This window comes from Podarcis pityusensis, assembly GCF_964106645.2.
Source record: "Podarcis pityusensis genome assembly, chromosome: 6".
Taxonomy (NCBI): domain Eukaryota; kingdom Metazoa; phylum Chordata; class Lepidosauria; order Squamata; family Lacertidae; genus Podarcis; species Podarcis pityusensis.
In genome coordinates, this window is record NC_138030.1 from 2,736,116 (window position 1) to 2,754,961 (window position 18,846).

Here is an 18,846-nt window from a genome sequence, read left to right on the forward strand (position 1 = left end):
GTCCGCGATAGCGGGAAGCTCTTCCCTGCTATCCCGGACTGCTTTTAAAATGCTGGCGGTGGGAAGCAAAGCCTTTCGGCCCCCGCCGGCCTTCCTGGACCTCTTCTGAAGGCCGGAGGGGGGGAAAGGCTTTGCTCCCCACCGCCAGCATTTAAAAGAGGTCCCCGGAGATTTCCCTATGGGCTTTCGTCTTGCGAAGCAAGCCCATAGGGAAATTCGTCTTGCGAAGCGCCTCCAAAACAGAAAACCCTTTCGTCTTGCGGGTTTTCCGTCTTGCGAGGCATTCGTCTTGCGGGGTACCACTGTATTGCACATTTGCAAATGTAGGGCCAGCAGCTTTGCATGGAGAAGAGGCCCCAGCATCTCCAGGTGGGCCTGCCTGAGCTGTCAGTGTGTAGCCCAAACTAAGCTGGATCAGACTCTTCAAGTGTCCCTATTTTGCAGGGACAGCCCCAGATTTACAGAAGCCATACCAGTTTCTGATTTGATCCCGGAATTTCCGCCTTTTCCTTAAAGGTAAAGGGACCCCTGACCTTTAGGTCCGGTCGTGGCCGACTCTGGGGTTGCGGCGCTCATCTCGCTTTACTGGCCGAGGGAGCCGGCGTACAGCTTCCGGTTCATGTGGCCAGCATGACTAAGCCGCTTCTGGCGAACCAGAGCAGCGCGCGGAAATGCTGTTTACCTTCCCGCTGGAGCGGTACCTATTTATCTACTTGCACTTTGACGTGCTTTCAAACTGCTAGGTTGGCAGGAGCTGGGACTGAGCAACGGGAGCTCACCCTGTCGCGGGGATTCGAACTGCCAACCTTCTGATCGGCAAGTCCTAGGCTCTGTGGTTTAACCCACAGCACCACCCATGTCCTTTTCCTTAGGACGTGCCTATTTTCATCACAGAAATGTTGGAGGGTATGGAGCTATGCAACTCTCAAGCCAAGGAGACAAGTAACTGTACAACCTTAGACAACATCTGAAGGCAGCCCTGAATAGGGAAGTTTTTAATGTTTAATGTTTTATTGTGTTTCTATATATGTTGGAAGGTGCCGAGAGTGGCTGGGGCAACCCAGTCAGATGGGTGGGGTATAAAAAAATGAAGATGATGATGATATGTCTATTTTCATTGGAGAAATGTTGGGGGGGGGATGCTAAATAGATAGTTTGCCTCTGTATAAGGCAGCTTCCTTTCATTCTTCTGCTACACAATGTTCCTGTCTCAAGAGAGCCAGGTCAACCTTTGGTTCCTAGGTAAAGGTAAAGGGACCCCTGACCATTAGGTCCAGTCGCGGACGACTCTGGGGTTGCGGCGCTCATCTCGCTTTACTGGCTGAGGAGCTGGCGTACAGCTTCCGGGTCATGTGGCCAGCAGGACTAAGCCGCTTCTGGCGAACCAGAGCAGCTCATGGAAACGCCATTTACTTCCTGCCGGAGCAGTACCTATTTATCTACTTGCACTTTGACGTGCTCTTGAACTGCTATGTTGGCAGGAGCTGGGACCGAGCAACGGGAGCCGACCTTCTGATTGGCAAGTCCTAGGCTCTGTGGTTTAACCCACAGCGCCACCCCCGTCCCCCTGGTTCCTAGCCATGGTTTAAAAATAATTTTAAAAGAGAACTTGTCTTTTGGCTCATCAGATCTGCAGACAAGGCAGCCCCTGTGCACTGATCATGCTTTTGCATGAGGAAGGAGGACATTCTCAGGAAATTAAGACTTTTCCCCACAGTGCATAATTTGATTCAGGGGCCCTGCCAGCTCCTCTTTCCTATGGTGGCCACAAGTGTTCCAGTAAATATACCCTCAAAAAACTACAATGCCCAAGACAGGGGGGTAGGACATGCTTGCTCAATTTTGGGTCCCCAATCTCTTTTTTTTCCTGATCTTTTAGATGTGGCAGCTATTAGGTGTTACGCTCCTGCCTAACGGCAGCCATTTTGCGACTGGCGCCCGCGGAGCCTTCTGAAGTTTCCAAATGGGTCCGTTGGCCCAAAAAAAGGTGGGGAATTTAATTGTTTGCATTCACTGCCACACGATGAGATAAGCTTTGTGACTTTAAAAGGGGATTAGGCCAAGGCTTCTCAAACTTTCTAACTCCAGGGGGCTTGTCTGAAAAGACCAAATATTACTGAGGTTCATTCCCCTCACAGAGCTATGATTCCCAGAATGGTTTAAAAGCCAATCTCTCTTCATAGCGAACTCTGGGAATTGAAGTTCTGTGAGGGGAATGGGGGGGGGGTCTCTTAGCAAGCTTCACAAACTACAGCTCCCAAAATTCTTTGGGGAATACAATAGGGCTGTCTAAAGTGGTATCACAGAACTTTAAAAGCATGGCATGAAAGTGGCCTGAAATTGTCCCAGTTGGAAAGGGCGCATGTTGCACTTTTCTAAAAGAAAGAAGGAAATCTGTTTTTTAAATAATAATAATAATAATAATAATAATAATAATGTATTATTTATACCCCGCCCATCTGGCTGGGTTTCCCCAGCCACTCTGGGCGGCTTCCAACAAAACACTAAAATACAATAACCTATTAAACATTAAAAGCTTCCCTAAACAGGGCTGCCTTCAGATGTCTTCTAAAAGTTTGGTAGTTATTTTTCTCTTTGACATCTGATGGGAGGGCGTTCCACAGGGCGGGCGCCACCACCGAGAAGGCCCTCTGCCTGGTTCCCTGTAACTTGGCTTCTTGCAGGGAGGGAACCGCCGAAGACCCTCGGCGCTGGACCTCAGTGTCTGGGCAGAACGATGGGGGTGGAGACGCTCCTTCAGGTATACTGGACCGACGCTGTTTAGGGCTTTCAAGGTCAGCACCAACACTTTGAATTGTGCTCAGAAAGGTACTGGGAGCCAGTGCAGGTCTTTCAAGACCGGTGTTAAACTTGCATCAACACATTTTTCCACTTAAGCACCATTGCACAAATATTTTTTAATTGGCAAAAGTGGGTGCAAGTGCAAATTATGAGATCAATTTGAATAAAATGGTGCTGACGAGACGGGGAATATTTTCAAGGTGTGCTGAAGTTGAGGAGTGACAGCTGGGGCTCACCTGTCTGAAACATCAAACCTGCCGAGTCACGCGAAAGCCGCCTGCATTTGCAGAGAGAATGTGCAATCGAATCTTTTGGCCACTTAGATCGCGCAATTTCAACCATATGTGGCTAGGGGCTGGCTGGTTGAAATTCTGCAAGTTAAATAAAAGCAAAGCCGAGAGCTTGAAAGCTCTTTCCACACCACGTAAGCCAAGCAGAAACAGCGTGGTATGAGCTCTTCAGCTCTCTGCCTTGCTTGGAGGGGGGGCGGGGTGGGGGGCAAAGCCCTGTTGGTGCACCAATTCTGGAGTGCTCTTGCGAGATCTTGCTGGGCTCACATGAGCATCCCTGGCCTTCCGGAGCCCATGCGCTGAGCATCCCTTGGCCTCTAAGAGACCTCGTGCTCTGTTGGAGCAAAACCAACCACAATGGACATACTTCACCCAGCAGGAGAGTTGTTAGGCGGTAGACCAGTGGAGATATGTCTATGACACACACAACACACTCTGCACAATTTGCTCAGAAGCGTTCATACATTATGCAATAGCTAATGCAAATTTGTGCCCTAGACCTATGTGCAATGCGCCTGACACTAGGAACCATGGTTTGTTTCCTCTGTGTGTTGAGGGGACAGGACAACCCACCATCAACTATGGTTTACTGTGACGTGCCATTTGGTCACAGAAGCAAACCAATATTTCATTTTATTTATGAGAGAGGAAGAGAGATGATTTTCAAATATACCAAAACTAAGGAAACAACAATAAGAATATTAGGTACACATTCCACTCCAAACTCCTTGAAGACCCTGGGTGGAGATGTGGGCTCAGTTTTTTACCCCCCAAAGCAGCAGTGTTGGAGGAGGAAATTGTCTGGTTTCCATGTAACACTACACTGTGGTTTGACAAACTACAAGTTCACCATGAGTTGCCGCACAGACAATCAGACAAACAATGGCTTATTTATCCAAAGTTTGTTTGTTTGTTGTTGTTTTTCCAGTTGCTCCTGCAATTGAGGTGGTCTGGCCAAACAAACCTTGGTTCAGGAGGGGGTGTTGAGTTTAAGCATGATGACAAGCTGCAGTTAAAACAAACCAAGGTTCATAACCCAATAACAAACCATGGTTTGTTGGAAACCCTAGTTATACCTCTGGACAAAGTGTGTGTGTGTGTGTGTGTGTGTGTGTGTGTGATTTTAATAAACCATGGTTTAACATTCTGAGGCAGCCAGGCCAATGGTTAGTCTTTCCTCATGCAACTATTGGAAGAAAAATACAGGTACATACTTGTATCCCCCCCCCCCAACTGGGTGAGCAGTGGATTGCAGCTTTTGCAGGGGGAGGTGTGTATAAACAACCAAGAGGACAGAGCTGGACACCCCTCCCACAGAGCTGCGATACAGACTGAAACAGAATCAAGATGCTAGATTTCCTCCATTGTTCCCTCCCTTAGAATATCTTCGCTGTGCCTCTAGAAACTATGATGTGCTGAAAAGCCTTAGGGCACCAGGGCTTGCGCGACTTAACTCCGGTTCAACTGCAGTGTACAGCACATTCTCAGGTGCACACTGAATTGCACGGTTGAGGGCTAAACATTTAGTTGAAAGGGTGAGTTGAGTCCCTGTGAAACTCCTTTCTTTCACCACCTGGCTACATATTCCAGCAGCCTTCTCCAACTTGGTGCCCTCCAGGCTCCAGATGATTCAGACTGCAGGTTCAGCTTCTGCTGCAACAGCTGCTGAAATTCAGTGGGGTGACTTATGAGCCATACAATGCAAACAATAGAGGGGTTTTTTTTGGCATGTCCCCTACAAACCCCCTTGAAAAGGGAGACGTCTGATCAAGGCACCCAGAACCTTCGCAACAGAGAAGTACCGAGGCTCACGACTACCCAGATGAGCCGAAAGCGCAGGTGAGTGATGACTCGGGGAAAGAGGAAAACAAACTCTGCACATGCTCTAGAGCACGCTCTCCGCTGCCTTATCATTCCACAGGCTCCAGGGCCTTAAACACACAGACAAGACTGCGGGTTAAGCATTCCTTACGCTTCCCTCGTACGACCCATCTCCTTCCTGCCATTCCCGGGGGAGCGGAGGGTCGCGGCTGCCCCCTGTCCCCGCCGTCTCTCCCCGGATTTACCTGCCTGCCGCCTTCCGACGTTCCCTCGACGGCGCGTTCTCAGCAGCCCGGCAGCTCCTGCGCGCTCGCTAGTGCCTCTTCGGGGGCCAGGAGCATCTCCAGAATGGCTCTCGCCTGTACGCAGTCCTCGGGCGGGACGCCCCCCACAAAAATGCCCGGCAAGGGGAGGGGAAAAGGTCTCTGCCCCGTGCAGTTGCTGCAGCAAAGCAGGAAAACAGCAGTTGTTGCGCCTCCCCGACGGTTTCACGGTCCGAGAGCAGAAGCAGAAGCCGACGCGCCCGCGATGGGGAAGCCGCGCGCTTAAGAACCGCCCAGCCCCACGGCGGCCGCGCCTCTTTCCCGAAGGCCTCGCCCCCCAGCCTCCTCGTCCCCACCAGCCCTTCCACTTTTTAAAAAGAGGGCTCTCTCTCAGTAAATACTGTAGCAGATAGGTAGCCGTGTTTGTCTGCCATAATCAAAATAAAAAAATCCTTCCAGTAGCACCTTTAAGACCAACTAAGTTAGTTCTTGGTATGAGCTTTCGTGTGCTTGCACACGAAAGCTCATACCAAGAACTAACTTAGTTGGTCTTAAAGGTGCTACTGGAAGGATTTTTTTATTTTAAGCAAATACTGTAGTTACCTTTCACTCTCGCAAGAGGCAAAGGGCGGTCACCACTTCGGATGGAGACTAGGCAAATTCATGGCTAAATTGGATAGAAGAAGTGTGTATCTGAAGAAGTGTGCTTGCACACGAAAGCTCATACCAAGAACTAACTTAGTTGGTCTTAAAGGTGCTACTGGAAGGATTTTTTTTATTTTGGATAGAAGCGTTTTCCTTCCTCTCTCCTAACACCAGAACTCTTTAGCTCAGTCGGTGAAGCGTGAGACTCTCAATCTCAGGGTCGTGATGGCCGAAAGATTCCTGCATTTTAGGGGGTTGGACTAGATAACCCTCGGGTTCCCTCCCAACTCTTGTTGATGTTTTGTTGTTGTTGTTGTTTAGTCGTTTAGTCGTGTCCGACTCTTCGTGACCCCCTGGACCAGAACACGCCAGGCACTCCTGTCTCCCACTGCCTCCCGCAGTTTGGTCAAACTCATGCTGGTAGCTTCGAGAACACTGTCCAACCATCTCGTCCTCTGTCGTCCCCTTCTCCTTGCGCCCTCCATCTTTCCCAACATCAGGGTCTTTTCCAGGGAGTCTTCTCTTCTCATGAGGTGGCCAAAGTATTGGAGCCTCAGCTTCAGGATCTGTCCTTCCCGTGAGCACTCAGGGCTGATTTCCTTCAGAATGGAGAGGTTTGATCTTCTTGCAGTCCATGGGACTCTCAAGAGTCTCCTCCAGCACCAGAATTCAAAAGCATCAATTCTTCAGCGATCAGCCTTCTTTATGGTCCAGCTCTCACTTCCATACATCACTACCATAGCTTTAACTATATGGACCTTCTCCTAACTCTACAGTTCTAGAATTCTATGACATGCAATGAAGCTGAAGGTTGGACGAATCTGGACAGAGAAAAGGAAGGACTTCTTCATGCAAGGCAGAATTAAATCTGTGGAACTCCCTTCCACAGGAAACAGGGCCACCAACTTAGATGGCTTTAAAGAGGGATTAGAGATATACCTTTAAGAATGAAAAAGGATTCAACATATTTGTGGGAGGAAAGGGGTATTGATGGCTATCACTCATGATGGCTTCTGAATCCCAGTTGCTGGAAACCACAGGAGGGGAGAGAGGTCTTGTGTTCAGGTCCTGCTCGTGCGCTTCCCATGGGGGCATCTGACCCAGTAAGCTCTTATTATGTTTTTACCTTGCAATATGGAAATGTGAACCCTGCATAGAGGTTCTCAAGAGGTTAAAGGGTTGTGGCAGGTGTGGGGGGGGGGAGGGAACGGTGCTTTCCCTCCCGGGCAAGCAGCTTATTTCTCTGCTTGCCCTACTCCACAACTGGACCCCTGTGGTTACTTGCACTGCTTGTATCCAAATCACAAACTACACATTCAAATAAGGGTGCCACCATAACCAGACTTACTGGAACGTTAACTCCTGAAGAAACCAACAGGACTTCCTTCGGAGAAAATAAGCGCCAGATGTTTGTGTGGAATGTGCTGCTGTTCATCTCTCAGAAATGTGGGGTGGAGCTGCTATCCAAAATGCACTTTGCCCCTTCTGGTCCTGAATGGGGTAACTGTGCCCCTGAAGGACCAGGTGCGCAGCCTGGGAGTCATTTTGGACTCACAGCTGTCCATGGAGGCACAGGTCAATTCTGTGTCCAGGGCAGCTGTTTACCAGCTCCAGCTGGTACGCAGGATGAGACCCTCCCTGCCCACAGACTGTCTCGCCAGAGTGGTGTATGCTCTGGGTATCTCCCACTTGGACTACTGCAATGCGCTCTACGTGGGGCTACCTTTGAAGGTGACCCGGAAACTACAACTAATCCAGAATGCGGCAGCCAGACTGGTGACTGGGAGCGGCCGCCGAGACCACATAACACCGGTCTTGAAAGACCTACATTGGCTCCCAGGACGTTTCCAAGCACAATTCAAAGTGTTGGTGCTGACCTTTAAAGCCCTAAACGGCCTCGGTCCTGTATACCTGAAGGAGCGTCTCCACCTCCATCGTTCTGCCCGGACATTGAGGTCCAGCGCCGAGGGCCTTCTGGTGGTTCCCTCACTGCGAGAAGCCAAGTTACAGGGAAGCAGGCAGAGGGCCTTATCAGTGGTGGCGCCCACCCTGTGGAACGCCCTCCCACCAGATGTCAAAGAGAACAACAACTACCAGACTTTTAGAAGACATCTGAAGGCAGCCCTCTTTAGCGAAGCTTTTAATGTTTGATGTATTACAGTATTTTAATTTTTTTTGTTTTTGGAAGCTGCCCAGAGTGGCTGGGGAAGCCCAGCCAGATGGGCAGGGTATAAATAATAAATTATTATTATTATTACTTCTGAACACCCCCAAATCACGTAGGATGAGGCCACCATTGGCTCCTATCTCCCTCCACTGGTCTTGCGGCCGCATCCTGCTCGTGGCGTTCCCTTTGGAGCATCAGGTTTGCCACTCTGGGAGCAGGATGCTGTGATAGATGGGCCACCTGTGGTTGGCCAATCCAGCCACCAAATACCCAGCTCAGTGTTGCAATTTTTGCTTTGTTCGTCACTTAAAACCAAAACATCACCATCTTTTTTCCCTCCAGAGTGTCAGTGGCTGGTGGGTGGGTTAATCACATTAGATTTCTTTTCTTTCTTTAATTGCCACAGCAACAATCTTCCAGGTTTGTTTGCAAATTCAGACTTTTTCCGTTTAGGATATTTTAATTTCATGTAGAGTCAGAATTGATAACTGTGTTTGTAGCATTTTAATAGTCTGCATTACAACCGTGTTTCCCAGTTTTTCAGTTCATTTATTTTCATTCATTCTTTTATTATCTCTTGCTTCTTTTATTATCTCTTGCTTCTTGGCTTCTCCTGATTTCTTTTGGGAAGCATTTTGTTGTATATAAAGAAGCCTCTTATTACTGCCTTACCCGCATCCTGTACCATATTTAAGTCTGTTTAAATTTATTTCAATGTAGTCTTTTAGGACTTTCATCCCTTTCCCCTATAGCTCTGGCTTCTTTAATAATCCTTCATTTAATGACCATCTATATGTTGATTTCTGTTTTATTATTTATATGCCACCCACGTGACTGGATTTCCCCAGCTGCCCTGGGTGACTCCCAACAAAATATTTAAAGCACAATAAAACCTCAGACATTAAAAACTTCCCTGTACAGGGCAGCTTTCAGATGTCTTCTGAAAGTAGTAGAGCTGTTTATCTGTTTTACATCTGACAGGAGGGCATTCCACAGGGAGGGTGCGACTATGGAGAAAGCTCTCTTTGCCTGGTAACAGCAACAACAATAATAATAATTTATTATTTGTACTCCGCCCATCTGGCTGGGTTTCCCCAGCCACTCTGGGCAGCTTCCAACAAAGATTAAAAATACATTATATCGGTCCTGGAGGTTTTGCTCAATATGATTAGAAAAGACCAATTGGTTAAAGGTATACAACTCGGAGCTAAACAGTACAAATTGAAAGCTTTCGCTGATGATTTAGTTTTGACATTACAGGAGCCAGAAGCTAGCACAAAAAGAGTATTACAATTAATCCAAGAATTTGGTCAAGTAGCAGGTTTCAAATTAAACAAGACGAAAACTAAGGTATTAGAGAAAAACCTTACAGAGATTGAGAAGGAGAGGTTTCAGAAAGAGACAGGATTAACAATAGTTAATAAAGTGAAATATCTAGGGGTGAATATGACTGCCAAAAATGTGAATTTGTTTAAAGATAATTATGAAAAATGTTGGTCAGAAGTGAAGAAGGATTTAGAAATATGGTCAAAATTGAAGTTATCATTGTTGGGCCGAATTGCTGCGATAAAGATGAATGTATTGCCTAGAATGTTGTTTTTGTTTCAAACATTGCAAATTGTGGACAAAATGGACTGTTTCAAGAGGTGGCAAAGAGATATTTCCAAATTTAACTGGCAGGGCAAAAAGCCTAGAATAAAATTTAAGATATTAACAGATGCGAAGGAAAGAGGGGGATTTGCCCTGCCAGATCTTAAACTTTACTATGAATCAGCCGCTTTTTGTTGGCTGAAAGATTGGCTACTTCTTGAAAATGTGGACATTTTAGATCTAGAAGGTTTTGATAATGTGTTTGGATGGCATGCATATTTATGGTATGACAAAGTTAAAGCGCATAAGGCCTTTAAGAATCATATTGTCAGGAAAGCATTGTTTAATGTTTGGGTGAGATATAAGGATTTGTTGGAAAGTAAAACACCAAGGTGGCTGTCACCAATGGAGGCAAAGGCATTGAAAAAAACTAATATGGAGACAAACTGGCCAAAATATTGTGAAATTTTAGAACAAGTTGGAGATAAATTAAAATTGCAGAGTTTTGACAAATTAAAAACTAAAGTTCGAGATTGGCTTCACTATTATCAAATAAGGGAGGTTTTTAACCTAGATAAAAAGACTGGTTTCCAGGAGGAAAAATCTAAACTGGAAACGGAATTGTTAGAACCTAAAACTAAAAATCTGTCAAGAATGTATAATCTGCTGTTGAAATGGAATACACAGGATGAAATGGTTAAGTCTGCTATGATTAAATGGGCACAAGATGTTGGGCATAATATTATGTTTGCTGACTGGGAACGGTTATGGACCACAGGTATGAAGTTTACGGCTTGTAATGTATTAAGAGAAAATATAATGAAAATGATCTATAGGTGGTACTTAACCCCAGTAAAGCTAGCCAAAATCTATCATTTGCCCGATAATAAATGTTGGAAATGCAAAGAAAATGAAGGAACCTTTTTCCACCTTTGGTGGACGTGCCCAAAGATCAAGGCCTTCTGGGAAATGATATATAATGAATTAAAAAAGGTATTGAAATACACTTTTGTGAAGAAACCAGAGGCTTTCCTCTTGGGCATGGTCGGCCAATTGGTGCGAAGGGAAGACAGGAATTTTTTTATGTATGCGACAGCAGCGGCAAGAATACTTATTGGGAAATACTGGAAGACACAAGAATTGCCTACTCGAGAAGAATGGCAGAGGAAAGTGATGGACTATATGGAACTGGCTGAGATGACCGGCAGAATTCGAGATCAGGAAGAAGGGTTGATGGAAGAAGACTGGAAAAAATTTAAAATATATCTTCAGAAACACTGTAATATAAAAGAATGTTAGAAAAAGGTTGGAGAAGAATACTAGACCGTATTGGCAGACAGGGTATAATGGAATAAGTAAATATGAAGTGTAAAATGAGGATTGAGGAGAATTAAATACTTTCGAATGTTAAAATAAGTAAAAGAAAAGAAGGTTTGAAGGATTTGCTGGAGATACGATTTAAACTAGAATACAAAGCAGGGAGGTGAGAGGAAGTCATGGAAACAAGTAAAAGGGAAAATGGTTGTAATGGTCTAATTTGATTTTTGTTACTTTCTACTGTGATTCTTTGTTTTTTTCATTTCTTTTTTACTGTCTGTTTTTTGTAAGATGTATGTGGTTTGTTGTTGTTTTTTTCTATATTTCTTTTGTAACTTTAAAATTGGAATAAATAAATATTCTTTAAAAAAAAAAAGATTAAAAATACATTAAAATGTCACACCTTAAAAACTTCCCTGATGTCTTCTGAATGTCAGGTAATTGTTTATCTCTTTGACATCTGATCGAAGGGCGTTCCACAGGCGGGTGGCACCACCGAGAAGGCCCTCTGCCTGGTTCCCTGTAGCTTTGCTTCTTGCAAGGAGGGAACCGCCAGAAGGCCCTCGGAGCTGGACCTCAGTGTCCGGGCAGAACGATGTGGGTGGAGACGCTTCTTCAGGTATACAGTGGTACCTCGGGTTACATACGCTTCAGGTTACAGACTCTGCTAACCCAGAAATAGTACCTTGTGTTAAGAACTTTGCTTCAAGATGAGAACAGAAATTGCATGGTGGCTGCACGGCAGCAGCGGGAGGCCCCATTAGCTAAAGTGGTGCTTCAGGTTAAGAACAGTTTCAGGTTAAGAACGGACCTCCGGAACGAATTAAGCACTTAGCACGAGGTACCACTGTACTGGACCGAGGCCCTTTAGGGCTTTAAAGGTCAGCACCAACACTTTGAATTGTGCTCGGAAACGTACTGGGAACCAATGTAGGTCTTTCAAGACCGGTGTTATGTGGTCTCGGCAGCCGCCCTTGGTTCCCTGTAGCTTCACTTCCCTCAGTGAGGGAACCACCAGAAGGCCCTCGGAGCTGGACCTCAGTATCCGGGCTGAATGATGGGGGTGAAGATGCTCTTTCAGTCTATTTCTACTGCATAAATAAGTAACCTTGCACTCTCTGGGGAGAAGAAAAGAGGAAACATCCCTCTCCCCCATACTTCCCTCTCTAGCTCAAAAAAGCATGACAGCTCTGGAGCCCAACCCACCCCCCACCCCCCACCCACGGGGTCACCGAGGAAAGGAGCCTCGCTGGCTTGCTTCTCTGTTAAAAGTTTAAAACAGGAACATGCAGAAAATAGGAGGAGGCTGCTCTTAAGGGCCGCTGCACTTTGAAGCAGAATTACTCTGGAGTAGCATTTTGAAGCTACAGCAAAGCCTGGGCTGCTTGCTTTCCTGCAGGCCACCTCCCCACCAAAATGCATTTTTAAGGGCTCATTATTTGTTCCTTATGTGCTGATTATACCAAAATAAGCCCCAGGGTACGTGGTTGACAAAACAAAAATAAATGACTAATCAAACGAAAAAAAACCACAAGCATCTCTCCTCTAACTGTGCAACAACAACACCTTTTACAGAAAGGAAATGCACAAGCCAATCACATTGAAAATAGTGTTAAAGGTTGTGGGCTGGTCAGTCACGGGTCATAACCCGTGAGTCCCTTGCGCACCTGTGACCTGCCATTGTGAGTCTAGATTCTACAAGAGGAAGCATGGTGAATCGGTCATACTGGTTTATTGGTAAGATAATGGCCTTAGCTAGTCAGTTAAGCACAGACAGATGTTTACATGGCCAAAGAGGGAGTTCTGTTGCCATAGAGGCAAATGGACGGGACTTTTCACAACTCATTCTAGAATGGAGAGCAATAGGCCAAGAAGGAGCAATGTGTGAGGCTTGTGGCAGGTGCTGGAAGCTGGAGACGCAGAGGCTTGTCTTGTTCTGAACTGAATCCTGCAAAGGACCTGCGACATAAACATTTCTTTTTTAACTGACTGAAACTCAGAATGTGGTTGAAGTATCGCACCGGTGCATAACAGCAGCTCCTGGCTGGGTGGCCTTCAACACGTCCTCTCAATGCAATTTTGCTTATATTTATGTAGCTACGAATGTTGCCATCTGTCCGTCTCAAGAGATAATGGAGTGCACCTCGGGGGGTGTTTGCTGCACCGACGTGATCTCCCCGGGTGCAAGCCTGGGCAGGGTGTCTGGAGCTCCTGGGCTGCCAAGACGACAAGACCTCCCCCCCTCAGCCTCGCTGCTGTGGCCCAAAGGATATATATTCATAGCTATGGGGGGCTAAGAATTCCTAGGGGGGGCAAAGAGGTAAGAGAGTTTCAAGGGCTGCTGGAGGTGTAAACCACAATCAATCTCTGAAAAGCTGGCATCCCTGGATGAAGTTCGTTAACATTGTTGAATTAATCAAACTAAGTAGTTTAAACGGACCCTCCCAGCAGGGCTGTCTTAAACTGGGTAGGCCTTTCGACAGCCTGCCAATCCCAGGTGCGCAGGAGGGCAGAGCTGGCCGGCTGCCTCAGCGCCTCGCTCGCTTGCAGCAGAAGAGCTGCAGCGCTCAGAGGGCTCTACTTTGCTTGGCAGCAGCTGTCGGCTCTTCCCAATACCTGGACTCCAAATCTCGGCCCCAGACTCTCGGTTTGGTGCCCCTGAAAGCCCGGTGCCTGGGTGCCCCACACCCCTAGCACCTATGGGTAAGACGGCCTTGCTTCCAGGTGTCCCTGTTTTCCAGGGTCAGACCCAGATTTACATAAGTCTTCCCATTTTCTGATTTGATCATGGAATGTCCCTCTTTTCCTTAAAAAGGTAAAGGGACCCCTGACCATTAGGTCCAGTCGTGGCCGACTCTGGGGTTGCGGCGCTCATCTCGCTTTACTGGCCGAGGGAGCCGGCGTACAGCTTCCGGGTCATGTGGCTAGCAGGACTAAGCCACTTCTGGCGAAACAGAGGAGAGCACAAAAACGCTGTTTACCTTCCCGCCGGAGCGGTACCTATTTATCTACTTGCACTTTGACGTGCTTTCGAACTACTGGGTTGGCAGGAGCAGGGACCGAGCAACGGGAGCTCACCTTGTCGCGGGGATTCGAACCGCCAACCTTCTGATCGGCAAGCCCTAGGCTCTGTGGTTTAACCCACAGCGCCACCCGTGTCCCTCTTTAGCACTAAATCAGAGATATATTGGAAGGTATGGAGTTATGTGACCCGTGAACCAAGGAGATAAGTAACCATGCAAACTTTAGAAGACATCTTAGAAGGTAGCCCTGTATAGGGAAGTTTTTAATGTTTAATGTTTGATGTTATGTTTTCATATATGTTGGAAGCTGCCCAGAGTGGCTGGGGAAACCCAGTCAGATGGATGGGTTGTTGTTGTTGTTGTTGTTGTTGTTGTTGTTGTTGTTGTTGTTGTTTTGAATAGGATGCCCCTATTTTCATCAGAGAAATGTTGGAGGGTATGGTGTAAATTGAATTTTGAATAAACAGGTAAGGGGCACTGTGTAAGAGATGAGTTTGGGATTCTATTATTTCAAGTTCCCACACTTCATAACAGGACGGTATGGGGGTCATCGTCTGAGAGCACCATGAGTCATTTTCCCCTCTTGACAAGGCACTGGCATGAAAAAGAAGGCACTTCTCCAATTTTGTTATTTTCTCAGTCCCTCCACGCCTCTGTGTGGTCACTGCCCTGATTACGACGAGCTGAAGAAGGTTCCCAACACAAACTGTGCCACTTCACTGATGTGAAGTAACTGCCCACTGGCCACAAGTATTTTTCTTTACAATCGTAGAATGGTAGAGTTGGAAGGGACCCCCAGAGATCATCCAGTCCAACTTCCAACAGATTATTAACAGAACAATAAAATATCAAACATTAAAAGCTTCCCTAAACAGGGCTGCCTTTAGCTCTTGAGTTTGTCTTAAAAATTGAGAGCCAGTCTAGTTGGACCAGAGTCATCCTCTCAATTCCTAGAAGGGAAGTCGCTCAAGAGGCTGTCTGCAAATCACACACAATTGTTTGTGGCTGCTTGGAGGTGAGGGAAAGGCATTTCACACATGCTCAGAGGTGCTCACTTGATTATTACTTCAGATAACGGAGCTGAGGCTCCTGGCATTGCAAAAGGTTAAGAAACTGACTTGGACTTCTACGTCGATTTATAATTTATAAATTTATAATTTATATTCCTCTTTTCCTCTGAGTAGCACACACAATTCTCCACCCTGACCCATTTTACCTTCACAAATTGCAACTGGTTCAAGGTTTCTCAGTGAAAGCTCAGTCCATGTGGTGCTTCCTTGAGATCTCTACCATGTTGCTACATGGGCAAACCAGGCTGAAATAGGTCCAGAATACTGTAATCCTTTCCCTACAAACACATCTGAAGCTGACAAGCCTCCATGGATTCAATGAATTTGCCCCCCCCCACCTGAAATGTTTCTTTAAATCTATAGTTCTTTGTAGAAAGGTAAAGGTAAAGGGACCCCTGACCATTAGGTCCAGTCGTGGCCGACTCTGGGGTTGCGGCGCTCATCTCGCTTTATTGGCCGAGGGAGCCGGTGTACAGCTTCCGGGTCATGTGGCCAGCATGACTACGCCGCTTCTGGCAAACCAGAGCAGCGCATGAAAACGCTGTTTACCTTCCTGCCTATTTATCTACTTGCACTTTGACGTGCTTTCAAACTGCTAGGTGGGCAGGAGCAGGGACTGAGCAACGGGAGCTCACCCCGTCACGGGAATTCGAACCGCCGACCTTCTGATCGTCAAGTCCTGGGCTCTGTGGTTTAAACCACAGCACCACCCGCATCCCCATAATTCTTTGTAAGTGTCTATAATTCATGTACAGTGAATGCGTCTGATAACCAACAGCTAGTCCACTTCTTTGTTGTTCTGGGGGAGGTATCCTGGCAATACTATCAGTTACTTTGACTTTATTGAATTGTACTGATTGTGTTGATGAAGGTGTTGTTGTTGTTGTCTGCTTTATATGATATTGTGTTTGATATTACAGTGATCGCAGTGTTCTTCCAACTCTACAATTCTAGGGTTCTTGTCAGCCACTTGGGAAAGAGGAATGCAAATATTAAATCAACTCTACTCAATCTCATCTCAATTATGCCGTGGGGCAAACTCAGGGCCATATTTTTATTAGCAGTTTTGGAATGTTGTCCAATTCTCTTCAACCTGCAAACATTGCATAGCTCTTGTTGTTGTTGTTTAGTCGTTTAGTCGTGTCCGACTCTTCGTGATCCCCTGGACCAGAGCACGCCAGGCACTCCTGTCTTCCACTGCCTCCCGCAGTTTGGTCAAACTCATGCTAGTAGCTTTGAGAACACTGTCCAACCATCTCGTCCTCTGTCGTCCCCTTCTCCTTGTGCCCTCCATCTTTCCCAACATCAGGGTCTTTCCCAGGGAGTCTTCTCTTCTCATGAGGTGGCCAAAGTCTTGGAGCCTCGGCTTCAGGATCTGTCCTTCCAGTGAGCACTCAGGGCTGATTTCCTTCAGAATGGATAGGTTTGATCTTCTTGCGGTCCATGGGACTCTCAAGAGTCTCCTCCAGCACCAGAATTCAAAAGCATCCATTCTTTGGCAATCAGCCTTCTTTATGGTCCAGCTCTCACTTCCATACATCACTACTGGGAAAACGATAGCTTTAACTATACGGACCCTTATCGGCAAGGCATAGCTCTTAAGTGGTAGTAACCTTTGTGAAACATGGACCACTTTTAAATGTCAGCTCCAATTCCCAAAAGTTTCCATCACTGGTGTCTTCAAAAATGTTTACATATCACTTGGAAAGACAGGCGAACTAATGTCAGTGTACTGGAAGAAGCAAAAATCACCAGTGTTGAAGCAATGATTCTTCAACGTCAACTTTGTTGGACTAGTCATGTTGTGTGGATGCCTGATTATCACCTTTCCAAAGCAATTACTCTATTCCAAACTTAAAAATGGAAAGCGTAATGCTGGTGGTCAACAAAAGAGGTTCAAAGACTCTTTCAGGGCAAATATTAAAAATTGTCATATAAACACCGACGATTGGGAAACACTGGCCTGTGAGTGCTCCAGTTGGAGAACAGCCTTTACCAAAGGTGTCATGGGCTTTGAAGATGCTCGAACTCAGGACGCAAGGGAGAAACGTGCTAAGAGGAAGGCACTCTTGGCAATCCCTCACCATGATCAACTCCCACCTGGAAACCAATGTCCCCACTGTGGAAGGACGTGTGGATCCAGAATTGGCCTCCACAGTCACTGTTAAGACCATGTTCATGGAAGACAATCTTACTTGGCTACGAGTGATCACCAAAGAAGTACCAGTAACCTTTCACATGGGGTTTGGCTTGGTGTTGTGTTCATGCCCTGGGGATGTTGCTTTGGCGTTGCTAACACAGCGGTTTCTTTTTTTTTTTTTTTAAGTTGTTTATTTATACAACAAGAAAAACAAACAAAAAACACAAATACCGAATTACACACAAATTACAAAAATAACCATAGACACTTAATATTCTTAGCAAACAATTAAACATCTATTGGTCTTAACACTAAAGACCCAACCTCCCGTCTATTCCATACTTCAAATTCATATTACTTATTGCCAATACACTCTTTTTTTCATAATTAAACTTATTCTCATTAAATCTAATTTCTTATAGCTACCTTGCAACTATTACTGAAGTTCCTCGAATGCTGCAACAGAATTTAAACTACTATATTTATTTTTCAGATATTCTTTAAAAACCTCCCATTTAAAAACAAATTCCTGTTTTGATTTATTTTTTATTTTTTCTGATAAACCATCTAATTCAGCATATTCTGCCAGCTTTTGGATCCAATCTTGAATAGAGGGGATTTCATTACTCTTCCATTTTGCTGCGATCAAAACTCTTGCTGCCGCCGTCGCATATAAAAAGATACCCTTCCTCTTTTGTGGACTATCCAAATCTGTTATTCCCAGGAGGTAGGCCTCTGGTTTTTTATTGAAAGAGATCTTTAGCATTTTTTGCAGTTCTGCATGTATACTCTCCCAGAATACCTGTATTTTCCTACATATCCACCACATATGGTAGAATGTTCCTGAGTCTCCGCATCTCCAACAATTACTTGATACATTTTTATACATTTTTGAAAGCTTCCATGGTGTTAGATACCATCGATGTTGCATTTTTTGAAAGTTCTCTCTAATCGTGTAACAATTTGTGAATTTCCAATTGATCTTCCATAAATTTTCCCATTGGGCCATGGTTATTGAGTGGCCAAAATCCTGGGACCACCTCACCATTGCCACTGTTACCTCCTCCTCCTTGACTGTCCAGTCAAGGAGGAGTCGGTAAGTTTTGGAAAGAGTTTCTCTTTTAGAATTTAGAAGATCAGATTCGAATCGGGAAATTTCTGTTGAGAACCCCTTTTGTTTGTCAGATTTAAATTTTTCAAATAACTGATGGTATTGGAACCAGTCTGAAATGTGGTCTCTTATTTCCTCAAAGTTTTTAAATTTTATTTGGTTATCTTCATTTTTTAGAAGTATTTTATATGTTGGCCAGCTTTCCTGAGTATTTTTCCGTTTTACTGCTATCGCTTCTACTGGAGAAGTCCACCATGGGACTTTAGGCTCCATCAGGTCTTTATATTTTTCCCATACAGCAAAGAGTGACTTTCTTATTATATGGTTGATAAAGTTTTTATGAATTTTCGCTTTTCCATATATTAGGTAGGCGTGCCATCCCCAACAGTTGTCAAAACCTTCCAGGTCGAGGAGGTCCGAATCCTGCAACGTGCACCAATCTTTTAGCCAGGTGAAACAGGCTGCCTCGTAGTAAAGTTTTAGGTCGGGTAGGGAAAAGCCTCCTCTCTCTTTTATGTCTATTAAGATCAGGTGTTTAATCCTAGGTTTCTTCCCTTCCCACAGGAATTTGGAAATTTCTCTTTGCCATATCTTGAGACAACCTGCT

General features: G+C 45.6%; 1 protein-coding gene and 1 long non-coding RNA gene across 5 annotated transcripts in view; one reads left to right on the forward strand and one right to left on the reverse strand.

Moving 5' to 3' along the window:
* Positions 1 to 5,436, reverse strand: part of HCK (HCK proto-oncogene, Src family tyrosine kinase) — a 39,268-nt gene extending 33,832 nt beyond the window's left edge. For 2 of the 4 annotated variants that reach the window (XM_081011228.1, XM_081011225.1), the window contains exon 1: positions 4,895 to 4,989. In XM_081011228.1, coding sequence (XP_080867354.1) covers positions 4,895 to 4,974 — 80 coding nt within the window. In that variant the 5' untranslated portion in view covers positions 4,975 to 4,989. Of the gene's footprint in view, positions 1 to 4,894; positions 4,990 to 5,158 lie in introns of those variants that run through there. The other 2 variants (XM_081011227.1, XM_081011226.1) reach the window with 2 other exon arrangements.
* Positions 1 to 18,846, forward strand: part of LOC308480269 — a 182,441-nt gene that overhangs the window by 107,243 nt on the left and 56,352 nt on the right. The window lies entirely within an intron of this gene.